At 44.0% G+C, this 14,589-nt stretch overlaps 1 protein-coding gene across 6 annotated transcripts in view; it reads right to left on the reverse strand.

The window, feature by feature from the left end:
- The window catches only part of TNC (tenascin C), a 91,029-nt gene that overhangs the window by 29,535 nt on the left and 46,905 nt on the right, over positions 1–14,589 (reverse strand). For 2 of the 6 annotated variants that reach the window (XM_023628746.2, XM_023628745.2), the window contains exons 11-15: positions 11,458–11,730; positions 10,637–10,909; positions 9,753–10,025; positions 7,000–7,272; positions 4,450–4,722 (exon numbers count right to left, since the gene is read on the reverse strand). In XM_023628746.2, the coding sequence (XP_023484514.1) occupies positions 4,450–4,722; positions 7,000–7,272; positions 9,753–10,025; positions 10,637–10,909; positions 11,458–11,730 (1,365 nt within the window). Of the gene's footprint in view, positions 1–229; positions 506–4,449; positions 4,723–6,999; positions 7,273–9,752; positions 10,026–10,636; positions 10,910–11,457; positions 11,731–14,589 lie in introns of all 6 variants that reach the window. The other 4 variants (XM_023628749.2, XM_023628747.2, XM_023628743.2 and 1 more) reach the window with 3 other exon arrangements.

The raw sequence follows: 14,589 nt of genomic DNA on the forward strand, positions 1-14,589 counted from the left end.
AATCCTAGGAAGCTTTATACAACTGTTGAGTACACTGTCTCCATTTCCTAGGAGTGGCTGTGAAAGACCCCTCTTTGCAGTAGTCTCTGCTCTCTTTTCACTTGGAGGTTTATATAAGGAGTGAATAATGTATTTAGGATTGAATTTCCCTTTAGAATGCCTATCACCTTTTTCCCCTTACCCCGTCTCAGAATTCTAAACAGACAAGTGAGAACCTTTGAATGAGTACCTGTCACGACAAAGGCAGTGAGGGGTCTGCTGGGGTCCCCAGCCCAGGTGGTCCCTGTCACACTAACATCATAGCCAGTGTTCTCCACCAAGCCGGTGACGTGAGCATGCTGTGCATCTCCTGAGACTGTGAATTGCTGTGACTCATGGAGCGACTGAGAATCACTAACATTGATAACAATCTTTGCAAAAGGCCCAGCTCGAGTGGTCCATGACACGTTGAAGCTGTCAGGAGTAATATTGCTAAGGATTAGTATGCCCAACTGTGGCTCTGGCTCTGAAGGAGAAGGAACATGGGCAGAGAGAAAAAGAGAGATATTATTATAAGAAGCTGTGGACTTTTCCAGAATGTAGCCACAGAACATGAAAGTATCAATCCCTCCAAACATTTGCAGAAAGGTAGTATATTAGGCTGTGTCTACACCTGCATTGAGTATATTCCTAGAGATTATACTGCTTTATCTGCAGAGGTGAATTTGTTTTCTTTTTAACTATAGTCATGACCATTTGCTAGCTAAGTATGAAGAAAAGTGGACAAGCCATTAGAGTGGTAGGTAGGATTAAAGTAAAGAGTATTTAGGCTGTATTTTCGAAGGTTTGTAGTGGAGTGCTGAGTCAGATGTTCCAAGAAAAGACAGCTTCATGGTGAAACACTGAATATTATATCTTACCCTAGAGATTCACAAAGCATGCTAGCAGGCTCTGAAATGCTAGTTCTGTAAAGAAACCTATTTAATTTAGTTTAGCCCAGCATTTCATTGACTTATGGATCAATGGGCACCTTTTCTAAGGAATATCCTTCGAACATCTCAAGGAGCTGGTGTTCCACTGAGCATGCCTTAGAAAATGCTACTTTGCAGTTTCCTTATTTAGTCTTCTTTTGATCTATTTGGATTGTAGACATTAAAGGCTGACATCCATACAAGAGAAATTCTCCATAGTATTTACCCACCATGGGAAAACCTACCTCTCAGCCTAAATACTGTCAAGGTGAAAATGGCTTTCATTAACAAATGCCTGGTGCATGCAAAAGGTAAAGGAAAGCCTGAAGTTAGGCATTGCATTTTCTGATTAGGAAAATTCTCTTATTGGATAATTTGGAAAGATGGATGGTTCCGATGAGGTTAAGTTTCTCTTGTCCCTTAAAGTCTAGACAATTAGTGATAAGAGCAATTCCTTTTTAATGTGGGGGGCCTGTACTATTAGTTTCAATGGGCATGTGCATGGTCTGGCCTCCTAAATGTGCATTTATCAAATAATACGAACATTAAAATAAGTTCAACTCAGACTGTATTTTAGAGAGAGGCAACAGTCCTGGAAGACTGAGGTACTAGGACCGGGATTTAGGGTTGTGAGGAAGCAAACTATTACTTCCAGGGACTTGGGAGTTGTCTTGCTGGAACTCCAGCATTTGGAGGAAAGAAGGATAAACTTTAACTGGACAACCACACAGCATACTCAATGCCATTAAACCTCTAAGGACAAAAAGGATCTGGCTCAGAAGCAGAACATAGCTGTAGGTAATGGCAAAGGAGTTCCTACTTAGCAATTAGTTTGAGAAGCTAATGATGCGATCATTTTCAGCCACAGCATTGGCAAATTACCTCACCAAAGTAATAATGGGACTCTGTTTGCCCTCTATTTTGTTGTGGAAGCAATCTCCTGAATTAAGAATGCATGTTAGGATTTTTCTCATGCTACCAGACAGAGACTGGCAGTGCCAACACCTTCACCAGGCAGAATAAGACCAAGGTCCTCAAGGTCAGCTTTACCTCCAGCTGTCTCCCAAAAGGTTCAACCAAGCTGAAAAGTGAGATGCAAGAAAGAACTCAGAAAGAGAATGGTACTTAGGGGCGGTCAGTGTTCCATGCAAGCTAGGGGCATTTTTCTCTCATCACTTCTAAGCTTTTGACACAATTCCTTGACACGCTGTTCTGCTCCCAGGAAAGATAGACATTTTCAAAAATTTAGTGCTCTGAATGTTCACCACACGCACCAAGATTTGGACAAGATGATGGAGGAAAGGAAGACCCCGACATGTTGTGACAGACATCAGTGGTTGACAAAACATGCTTGATAGAGTCAATGTCAAAAAGAGCAGTCTGTTTGTAGGGAATGCAAGCAAAAAAAAAAAAAATCTCCAGAACAAGATGAGACCACTGGGTCCTCTCATGTGGTTCTTGGGGTGTGTTTTAGGATCATTTCTCTGCATGCTACTGGCATCACTTTTCAAATCTTGGTGGAGAGAAAGAGAATGTAGAACATCCTGACCAAGGAAGCAAAAATGGCATGCATAGACCTCTTTGAATATGACGCAGGCAAACTTTGATTAGAAAGACCACAGGCAGATGATAATGGGTGGAAATGGAAATGATTACTCAAGATCAAATGAAAGGATGGTTTAGAAATTCAACCAAAGTAAGTCAGGTTAACTCTATACAAACAAGCAGAGCAACTCCAGATGTGAATGGATATTTAGGAAAAGGAGGTTGACATTGAACTTCCTTAATTTGGGGTGAGAGTATTTAAAGTTTTAAAACTCTGATTTGAGTGGCCCTATCAAATTTGAGAAGGATGCAGAGGAACTAGGAGGATGAAAAATGGTAGCGGGTGACCTTTTGGAATGTTCCTCAGAGAAAGATCAATGAAGAGTGAAGAACTCATCATGGGAAATACCTGTGGTTGCTTGGACCATCAGGGTCTGAGCACGCTGCCCGCCAATCAGCCCATGAAGGTGGGCAGTGTAATTAGAAGATGCTTTGAGGTTGGTGATGACTGAGCTGCGAGATGCTGCAGGCACAGAATGTACCACCGTCTCCTGGGGGTGGTCAGAATTCCTAACTTCTATAAGAAAGCTATCTAAGGCAGACTCCTGAGCTTCCCACGAGATGGACACACTGCCCCAGGTCACGTTTGTGACAGTGAGGTGGCTAAGGAGAGGTTCGGCTACTAAAGCAAGAAGAAAAAAATATGAAAGCGTGTCAATGTAAAATACTATTATAAGGTCAACATCAAAACACATAAGACTAAATCTGTAAAGTTTTAGACTTTACCCTCTGGTAAAGGAACTTGTCCTTTGTTGAAAACCAATTTGAGCCATGAGAAACAAATATATATGGTGGACTAATTTGGCACACTTTAATATGGCTGAGACGAGAAGGAGCTAATGCTGGCTCTCTGCCTTTTCTGTGGACCACCCTGACAACAATTTGTAGTCTCATGTAGAATGAGGACAGATTATCTCTCAATCATGCATGACTGAAATGATGGGTAATTTTGATACTACCATGTCAACTGTTTTCTTGAATTCTCCAGAATATGAGATGGTGCACTATAAGAAGAAATTCTCCTGTGTTTATTGCACAAGTAACTTTTTTTTCCGTTTGTGATGTCTTACTTTATCTGTCAAAAGAAGGCATTGTCCTAAATGTGCTAAGAATGCTGTTTGGAACAGCGAAGCCTCTCTTTTCTAAATTCACAGAGAGCTCTTTTTTGCTGCAGACCACAGAGCATCTCCCTTAGTATGTATGTCACAGAGACCATGAATTTAAAGTGCGAGTAATTTATGCTTTCACTAACCAAGCTCTTTGTTTAAACACAACTATTTTACTTTTACTTTTGCCATCTACCATTCACTGTTCTGGTCATGTTGTGGTCTTTTCTCCTAGAAGTGGCGTTGGAATTGGGGTGATCCGGATGGCAGGGCTTCCTCCTGTATTCCTCTGATGAGTAATGCCTGCTCTTTCTCATCACTGTCCCAGTTGAAAAAAAAAATAACATCACTAACACAATTTCACTAAATCATTGGGCTATTTGGGTATTAGGAAGCCAAAGGCACTAGGAAGACAAAGACACTAGGATAACACAAAATAAAGTTTTTAAGACCTCTTTGACATCTTTCTAAATCAAGGACAATGCTCAATATGGCTTTTCAGTTACTGAAGGGGAGAATTCTTTCCTGCAGATTCTATATGACAATCTAGACCAAACTATATTTTATGCTGCAAATATGTCCTGGTCAGTGATAAATCAGGCAAAGGGCTTAATGGAAGTCCACCAATTGGGCTGCTGCTGGAAGAGAGTTACGTTAAAGAGGCTCCAGCCTAGCATCACGGAAGAGTTAACGCACTGTGGCTTGCGCTTCAATGGGCGAGGAGTGGCTTCATCCTGTAAAGAAGACTCTGGAGAAAGGGTGTTAGAAGTGGGAGAATGCACATATACCTGTGGTGGCTGTGGCACTGATGGTTTTGGTCCGGATGCTGGGAGCAAGTCCCGAGAGGTAGATAATAAAATCGTTACTAGGGCGGAGCCCTGAGATGTGGGCAGTTCGTTCAGCACCAGAGACGTTATATTCCATCGTCTCCAGGAACCTATTGGAATCAATAATTTCAATGGTAAAGGTCTCGAAGGCCCCATCAGTAGCTGTCCAGGAGAGATTGAAGCTCTCAGGAGTTATGGCGGAAACATTTAAGTTTCCAATTTCAGGTTCTCCGGCTGAAAAAGGAGGGGTAGGAGAGAAGAAACAAAGAAATTTCAGTTAATCGGTTGGCTTGTGTTTTAAGATTGAGGTTATTAATAGGACCATAGCTGAGCAGAAAGATCTAATAGTTCAGGGTTATGGCGAAATGAAGCAGTGTTACCAGTCAGTGCCAATGGGAGAGAAAAAGGGGGTTTGTTAAAAGAAGAATAGAAAAAGGAAGGCAGGGTAGTTAGATTTCCCTGCTCTGGAGCTGCCACACATAGTCAGGCTGGTTGAGATCCTGCGTGTGAGAAGACGTGCTGAAGGATGGCAGCAGGAACTGTGCCTGAGTCCAGATGCTTCCAGGAGCCCCACTTCGGGGATGCTGGCCATCAGTCAAAAGATATGAGTGCTGGCAGCTTCCAGTCTCTTGAATTGTACTCAGGAGACCGACATTACTTGGCTTCCTCCTGCAGTCATCCTTTGCTTTGAGGGAACTCCCATCTATTCAAATGAAGACTAAATAATTCTGACGGAATTATCCTCCCAAGGTGGTACCTTGAAGCTTCTGATTTTGTGACTTAAAGGGAAGTGGTGACTTGTCAGTGTCATTCTCGGTATTTTTGTCGTATTTCTGACAAGGGCCAGCCATTTTCATATTCTGCTAAAATAGCTTGTCCTCTCTTAATTGCTTCTATGTGGGCCAAGAAGGCTAGTATTGAGCTGAGCCAAGACAAGGCAGTCAGGGAACCCTATTCAGCCAAGAAATAACCTTTTATCTTGGAGACGGTCCTACAGTGTTTTTCTGAGCAACAGGATGAAAACATGCAGAGAGCAGGCAGAAGCAAGCTGTGAAAAACTAGTGCTGTCTCTCTAGCAAGGAAGAAGGCCTTCCCATCTCAACAGATTTGGTGAAACATAGATTAGATGGAATTAGGGCCCTTCCCCCCACAGACCAACTCATCAGAAGCAAGAATATTGCTATCATTAAAAAGGAAAAAAGCACATAAAAACACTAAAAACACCCAAGCCACAAGATCTACAGAAAAGATCACAAGTGGCAAATGATTTCTCTGCCTACTGGGAAGGGATGGTTTGTGGGTGTCAAGTGAAAAAGCCCTGGGTGCATCGAGCCTCAGCTGCAATTTTTAGGCATTCTGGGGTCACCACTCACGCAGCGGAGCGTATGCTGTACGTTTATCTCAGCAAGAGTTACTGAAATGATTGAGGCTAAAATAGGAAGCTATGCTTTTGCTAGAACCAACCAGGATAGACAGGTTTACATGAATGTTTAGTTGCAATAATTATCTAAAAATGGGGCCAATATATGCAAAAGCAAACAACACAGCCTCTACTGAGCTTCAAACCAATGGAGGCACATAGGAAGATGAGCAATGGAAAACAGCACTGGGGAAGGCTGCTCACTTTAGCTGGCTCAGGGGGAAACACTGGCTGCCTTGGCACTGGGGCAGAATCATGAGCAAACTATAATGTACCCTCCTGGGTCTGGGCTGGGAGTGTGCCATCCAAAGGCCAACACTCCAGGGAGCAACTCTGGATGAAGAGAGCGAAAAGGGCATCAGATCTTCGACATTCGTAGCCTAGGACATTCTTGCTTCAAATGCTGCTGTGTGTACTTCCACTAATGAATGGCTTTTTCTTTGCTCCTGTCTCCATCATAATTGTGTGATTTTTTTTTCATTTCTGGTCTAGCTAATTTGATGTTCTAACAATGACTCAGTATCTGAGAGAATTGCCCGGAGGAGGGTAATTCAATTCTCTTATTATACTCAGTGCCTTTTAAAGAAACATTTAAATTAAAACATTTCTTTTAAATGCAAGAACCACAGTGCCCATGAGGGATTTGGGATAGTGAAGCACCATTTTCCAACTAGCAAAAAAGACTCTCTAAAGTAAATAATCTGTGCTCCACCAGAATGCACACATGGGAAGGGTCAGCTTGTAGTTATATCCAAGCCCTGGAGAAGAGAATTAAAACCATCAGACTGTGTCTTCTGAAACAGAAAGCCATCATTCAAAAGGGATAAAGTTGTAGGATGGGGCCGGTAAAGTCTGGGAGAGGCTGGAGGCTGGAGGTCAGAAAAGGCAACATCTTCATCCTTCATTCTCGAGATGGCAAAGGCATCTGGACCAAGGCACAGCCCATAGGGAGGTGTTTGAGCATGCACAGCCAGCAGCTAAGGGGAGCAAGGAAGGGATTCTGATGTGGAGAGAAGCTGACTCCCCTTACAATCTCTTGGAGAGAAAGCAGGGAACCCTGGGGGAGAGAATTGACAGGGAGAAGAAGGTACCTGTGGAGGCCTCAGCAGACAGCACTGGTGTTTTATAGCCCCGGATCACCCCATAGATGGTAACTCTATAAGGGGTGGCAGCCTTGAGGCCCGGGACTTCCACTGCCCTCAGGCTGCCGGGCACCGTGAGGTTCTGAGCCGCCTCCACCCTGTTGACCTCCTGCACCTGTATGACAAAGAGCTCATAGGCCTGGTCAGCTGCGGTCCAGTTGAGTTTGAGGCCATCCCAGCCAGCCTCGGTCACGACTAAGTCTCCCAGCTCAGGGAGCTCCTCTGAAGAAGGACAGAGAGGTACTGGTCAGTTCTGCAAACCAAAAACGAGGAAACCAAAAGTCCCACAGCCCACCTCTAGGGAAGAAAGAAAGGGGCGAGAGAATTGTGCGTGCGTGTGTGTGTCATTCTTGGTCTCTGGAAATTTCCAGTTTGAACTGCGGTAACCTGGCCACAGCTTTCCCCAAGAATTGAAAATGATCGGAAAGGCAACATCTGCATTGTTCATCCTTGAAATGGCAGTGCCATCAGGATCACTGCACAACCCACCGGGAAGTCTCTGAGCATGCACGGCCAGAACGCAAAGGGCAACTGGAAAACGTGGGATCGTGGGTCAGAGTAAGGGAGTAGGACTGGTTCAAAATGCAGGCTTGGGAAGCAGCTGGGTCTTAGTTAGAATTCCAACCCTGATATTTGCTAGCTGTGTAATCTTGGGCATGTCACCCAGCTCATCTGTGAGCCTCACTCTCCTCCCTTTAAAAGCTGACAGCACCATTTCATTGGATTGCGTGATGATGGAACAATACTATTTATAAACCTCTGAGCATCATACCTGACACATAGTGAGTGCCTGATAAGTGGCAGCCTAACATATATATCCCTGTTGAGATGTTTGCCCTTGTAACTTCTCCATCATATTGGAGAGAATTACCTGCTCCATTTGGTTACTTGACATCGGAGAGGTCATCTCACTGCTGGCTGCATGCTCTCTGACTGCATTTATAAAGCATATGCTGTCTCAGATTGGCACAAGCCCGATGTTTTATCTCTGGACTTTTCTCGGCTTAAAGGTTTTATACCAGATCCTTGGCTTGATTCTTTCCCTCCCCCATCTTCTGCCAGTACTTTGTGTCTGAATGAAGGATGGCTGCATCACGGAGCAAGGCCATTTGCATGAGGCAAGTGCCCACTTTTAATTAAAAGTGATTATGTTTTGCTCAATAAATGGTGCAGAGCAGGGCCCACTATTTATTTTTCTACAACGCAGGAAGGAAATTTAAAGTAGTTATTATTGCTGATTTAGAAAGTTTGGCTTCTAGACATGGAAAAACCCACTGCTTAGAGGAATGCTGCGCAGGGTTAAATGCAGTCTTTCAGACTCTCTTTTTAAGGCTGAAGTGGCCATGGATTTGAAATTAGAGAAGAAAATATCTGCAGAGATTTTAGCCAGAAAAGGTGTGAGGGACTTGTTCTCAGGCATCCCAGGGTTCGGTGCCCTGTGAGAGTCTGGGCAAGCCAGCCTTTCAGAGGAGCTGGATGCAGACCATGTTTCACTTAGTGCTTTCGTGGAAGAACTGGGCTGGGGACGTGGGTGCAGGCAGCCCCCTCCTTCCTCAGCTCACCACGAAATGCTGTTCATTTCTGTCATTTAGTGGAGTTCCCTGTAAGATTTCATGTGCAAAAGGAGTTCTAAAAAGGAGCTGCTAAAAACAGAAGTTCAAAAACTACAGATGTAGACCATTAGCATCTTGCATCCAGATCACATATGTCTCAATGTCCCCATTTGCTCTTGAAGATATTCCAGGAAACACAGGACAACAATAATCTGGCCAATTTAGGTGAACTACAAAGAAACCTTTCCTATTTTTGGAACTATGTGTAGTTTCTAGCAAGGACCAAATTTATTTGGTGTATACAAGGAGCAAAACAATTTGTCTGAATTAGGTTTGTGGGAGGCATTATAAAAATAGAGGATATGTGGAGAAGGTATGGGCTTAGGGCCCAGCATAAAAACCCTATTACCAAAATTCTGGCCCATTTGCTCACAGCCTCCTTTAAAGCTCTTTCTAGAAACCTCATGAACAGCACAGTTTTCTATCACAGATGGAGCAGCATATTTTCAGAGGACAAATTGAGATGAATTGTTTTTCCTCCCCAAATGGAATGCAAAACATTGAAGTCAAATGTGGCTGTCCTTTCTTGGCAGCGTCCTTGCCTTGAGTGTCCGTTAAGGGGAGAGTGACTTGGATACTTTCAGCAGATGACTAATTCATTTCAAAGGTTATTCTGTGGAAATTTGACTACAAGTTGGATGGCGATTAGTGAGGCCACTCATGATAAGATTTCTGTAGAAAGCTCTAACCTGATGCTTGTGCCACAGCCCACCTGTTGATGCTATTTTTGTTACGACGTGTTGCTATCTGATCAATTTAGCTGTCAGCGGTTCAATATGTACTATAGGCTGGGCGATTTGCTAACCACTTGCATTCACCATCTCGTTTACTGCTCATGACAGTGTTCTGAGCTGGGGTATGATCTCTGATTGGAAGATGAGTAAAGAAGGCTCAGAGATGCCAAATGACACACCCAAGAATATTCAGCCAGTGAGGTGGAATTCCAACCCAGACATTCCTCACTTAGAGCCAGTGTTCAAGCTGCGTGCCTGCAACATTGAGATAGAGCGCTGCCATGTAGAGAACTTTCTCTACTCCAAAGACAGACTGGCTCAAGTACTTCCCTGGTGTGGGAGGAGGGTCATATACCTGTCATGACCTCGACAGCAAGGGGTCGAGTGCGGCGGCCCCTGACCTCGCCGTGCAGGGTGACTGTGTAAGGGGTCCCAGCCCTGAGGTCTGGGATTTCCACGGAGCGCAGGCTGCCAGGAACTGTGAGACTGTGAGCTTCTTTGGCCTGGTCAGCCTCTTGGACCTCAATGACAAACTGCTCATAGATCTCATCTGGGGTGGTCCAGTCCAGTCTGAGGGCATCCCAGCTAACCTCGGTCACTGTGAGGTTTCCCAGATCTGGAACCTCCTCTGCATAAGGACACAGAGTTGCTGAGTTACTAAAAAAGGCGATTGCATGCATGCTGGGATTCAGGTGAGGTGGCGTCTTGGCCAAGGATGGGATGAGTTGTCTGGTTAGTGTTGATTACAGATGCGTGATTTATGGCGGGTAGTGAGCACACTCTCATTGTTGGCACTAAAGCCAGGGTTTTTCTATTCAACCTTTGGGAATGAAAGCCTAGTTCTAGGAATTGTTCATAACCTCCATTCTTGACATACAAATGGGGCTTTGGGGAGTCCTTTGGTGTATTCTTAAAATGAGCTCAGACCAATTCTTTTTTCCATTTGCAAATTGTGCTTTCCAACTTCTTAGATATTATGTCTGAAACTTGCTTTGAAAGAAAAGTCACCTCTCACTTTTGTCAAGGAAGAATAGGTGGAATTTTCCATGGAATTGGCTACCATGCCATGTCTAGGACTTGGCCAAATAAGGGATGTGACATTTGGATGGACACAGGGGTGATCTACCGGTATTCTCCCAAGGTGCTAGGGGATGAACCCAGTTTAGAGAGGGAAGAGCTTTGATCCCCCCTGAGTAGTGACAATGGGGGGAAGCAGATTAGTGAACTAGTGCAATATACCTGTCAAGACTTCAACAGACAGAGGGGCTGTGCTGAAGTCTCGAGTGACCCCGCGGATGGTGATGCTATAACGAGTGGATGCTTTGAGCCCAGGCAAGTCCACGGACCTCAGTCCTCCTGGGACTGTGAGGTTCTGGGCTGCCTCTACTCTGTCAGTCTCCTGCACTTGAATGAGAAACTGTTCATAGGCTCCTTCCGGAGCGGTCCAGTTGAGCTTGAGGGCATCCCAGCCCAGCTTGGACACCGTGACCTCTCCCAAATTGGGACTTTCCCCTGGAGAAGGACAAAGAACGAGTTTAATGATCAATTCACGCACCCAGACCCAGGGCATCTTTAACACAAGAACAGGCTTTACATTACTTAAAAAAATGTGACTTTCTTTAGATAAACATGCAGCCTTCCTGAATTTGAGAAATAGAGCAAAGAGGGTGAGATATAGGAAAATATTTATCTTATTTCATTAAGGAATTGCCTTAACCTCCAGTAGAGAAGGAAATTAATTTGGGGGTTGATTTTTTTCCTTTTGAGTATAATGCCAGGGGTGAGCCTGTTGGTGAAGCTAAATGTTGCCGCCATTGGGGCTATGTATACAGTCCCCAGGCTGGGCTCTGCAGAACTCCAAAGGGCCTTGCTCACGTGGGGTGCAGCGTGAAAACTGCCTGTGGAGCTGCGTAGCCTGATGGCTTCCCATTATTACACACCATAGCGGCTATAACTTGGGGCCAAATGAGTCCATTCAAAAGTGAGCTGTGTCTGATTATCTTCGGGCAGTTTCCTGTTAGGAGAAAAAAACAGAAGCTAGAAAGAAAGGTAAGAGGTACCTGTGGAGGCCTCAGCAGACAGCACTGGTGTTCTATGGCCCCGGATCACCCCGTAGATGGTAACTCTATAAGGGGTGGCGGCCTTGAGGCCCGGGACTTCCACTGCCCTCAGGCTGCCGGGCACCGTGAGGTTCTGAGCCGCCTCCACCCTGTTGACCTCCTGCACCTGTATGACAAAGTGCTCATAGGCCTGGTCAGCTGTGGTCCAGTTGAGTTTGAGGCCATCCCAGCCAACCTTGGTCACCGTGAGGTTTTCCAGTTCAGGGGTGTGGTCTGAATAATGACAGAGACGGGGTCAGTTAAACCATTCCTCAAAACACTTTCCTTCTGGGAGCCCAGAAATGGCAAACTGGCTGCCAGTGCTAAAGGACCACGGGGGCCTGAGTGCCATGTTTCACTCACCGCATCCCCCAGTGGTGCTGTTGCCAAAACACACCGACTGAAAAATCAATAGAAGCCTGATTTCGCCATATTGCGTATTTGGATTTGTCTTTTGGAAAAGGTATTTTCCTATTGACCAGTGTCCTGTGGATTTAGAAAACCCCACATGTCTATGTTCGTAATGCTCTGGGCTTCAGTTTCCATTTTGGAAAGTGTCTGTCATCGTAAAGATGAGATCATGAGGAACAGCCTTGGGCTATTCTCCTCATTCTTGGTCTGAGCTGTCGAGCCTTCGGTATTTTGAGAAAATTGGCTTCTCTTAGATCCCCTTCTTTCTCATGCTTTCTCAGTGTCCTCTGGAAGGTCTGTGTTATGGTCTCTTTATGTTGGGATTTTTGTCAGTTTCCGGGGCTCAAATCAGTTTATATAAACCACTTCAGAAGGATCAGGCATAAATTACACAGTACAAGCAAGGCTGAACTAAGGAAGGCGATGGGTCTTTGCAAAACTGTCCCTTATTGGACAAAAAGAAACACTGGCGCTGGGAGAGACAGAGCTTATTGAGCTCAATTAAAATCGAGTGCGCCATCTTCATTCATCTCTTAAATGCGCAAAGTACCGTCAAAACACTTGTCTGAACATGCCTTCAAGGTGATCACTTGGCGAGGGCTGAGCTTAAGTGGACTTTGCATGACCTAGGAAGAAGGGATTTTCTCTGGAAACGGATCTTGTAAACAACAGAGGAAGAACCGTCTTGAGTTTATTTAAAATAACAAATTGTTTTTCTTTTCATGCCTCACATTGGCTGCTAATTTTAAATGAGCCCTATGTGTCCATTAAAGCAGGCTTCTCATTTGAAAATCTTAGCTTATAATTGGACTGAAGATATCTTTCAGAGGGGACAATGTTTCTTTCCAAGAATTTATTTAATTCAGACTTTTCTAAGTTCTGGGGAACGTTCCTTCCTAATTGCTTCATATCGGCAAAGCATACACTCCTTCAAATCCTATTTGTTCTAGAACAGGGTTCAGAAAAATATGATCTGAGGGTCAAATCTGGCCTGCTGCCTATTTTGGTAACGAGCTTAGCTGAGCTAACAACAGCTTTTATAATTTTAAATGCTTGGGGAAAAAATCTAAACAAGAATAATTCATGACATAGGAAAATATCTGAAATTCAAATTTTTGTGTCATAGATAAAGTTTTATAGGAACACAGCCATGCTTGTTCATTTACCTATTATTGATGGCAGCTTTTGGGCTGCTAAGGCACAGTGGAGTAGTTGTGACAGAAACCATATGGCCTGGAAAGTCTAAAATATCTACTGCCTGGCCCTTTACAGAAAACGTTTGTGATAGCTGATCTTGAATACTTTCTGTGTAGTTCATTTAACCCAAATTCACGTCCTAAATCTCACACCCAAAGCCCCATAGCAGTTTTTAACGATACAAACATGGTCTCAATGAGAAAGAGAGGACCCAAAACTCAAAGTGATGTATCTAGTTTTGGGGAAAGAAAGGGAGAATCAGGCATTCTTAAACCCCTGGCCTTTGTGAGGCCAGGAGCAGTGCTCCAGATATAACAATTGTCTCCTTGACTTTGGGATTTAAACACAACTAAACTCAAGAGCGTGTCCTTTTCAAACATTCCAGCAGTCCTCGTGCATCAAGAGATGCAGGACAAAAGCCAATTGAAGAAAATCTGTCAAGTAAAGGAAATTGATCCTAAGGCCCATAGACTCCCTGTCTTATCCCACTTTCCTGTTTTTTTCCTCCTACTGTCAAAACTGCTTGTCAGGAACTTAGCTGACATTGGTGACTTTCCCTTTTATACGAATTAAATTCACTGTCTTTCCTCTCCACGTAACCGCCTTTTAAGTTATCTCTCTTATTCTGACATAAAACATATTTTTTTTCCATGAAAGAAATTTCAGGTGCCAGGTTGTAAAAGATGCAAGGAGAGTTAACTGGGGCAGAGAGGAGGTGATGACGGATTGTCTATTAAGCTGTTGCAGTAAAGATGGAGAGAGGAGGGGAGGGGATCCACATTGGAACGTCTCTTTCTGTTGAGAACCATCTTTGCTCTTTGAATCAGCTTTTTTTTTTTAATTTGAGGAAGATTAGCCCTGAGCTAACATTTGCCGCCAATCCTCCTCTTTTTGCTGAGGAAGACTGGCGCTGAGTTAACATCCGTGCCCATCTTCCTCTACTTTATATGTAGGACGCCTACCACAGCATGGCTTGACAAGTGATGCCATGTTCTCAGCTGGGATCTGAAACAGCGAACCCCGGGCCATGGAAGCAGAACGTGAGAACTTAACCACTGAGCACCAGGTTGGCCCCTGAATCAGCTTTTTTATATGCCCCTGATAGTATTATACAACATCCCTCACATCCTGTATCATCTGGTCATAGAGTTGACAGAGTAATTTTCATATAATGTTGTGTCGCTCAGTAAATAGTAATAATCATGGTGATGATCCTTCCATCCAAAATTTTGGCTATTTTTCCACTCTTGGGGGGAGGCAAATAAAGAAAAAGCATCAGTTTATACTTAGTGAGCAGTGCTGTGATGGTTTCTGTAGTGGGTGATTGCTGCCCCACCCAAACCGCTTCATTAAACAAATGCTAGTCAGATAAGTAAAAGGTATACCTCCAAGGAAAAAAAATCAGTAGATAAATTAAAGGGGGAAGGATAGGAATTATGAAAAGAGAAGGAATAATAGGAATACAATACAGCAGACGATAGTTGA

Source organism: Equus caballus, chromosome 25 (assembly GCF_041296265.1).
Source record: "Equus caballus isolate H_3958 breed thoroughbred chromosome 25, TB-T2T, whole genome shotgun sequence".
In the NCBI taxonomy this organism is placed as follows: Eukaryota; Metazoa; Chordata; class Mammalia; order Perissodactyla; family Equidae; genus Equus; species Equus caballus.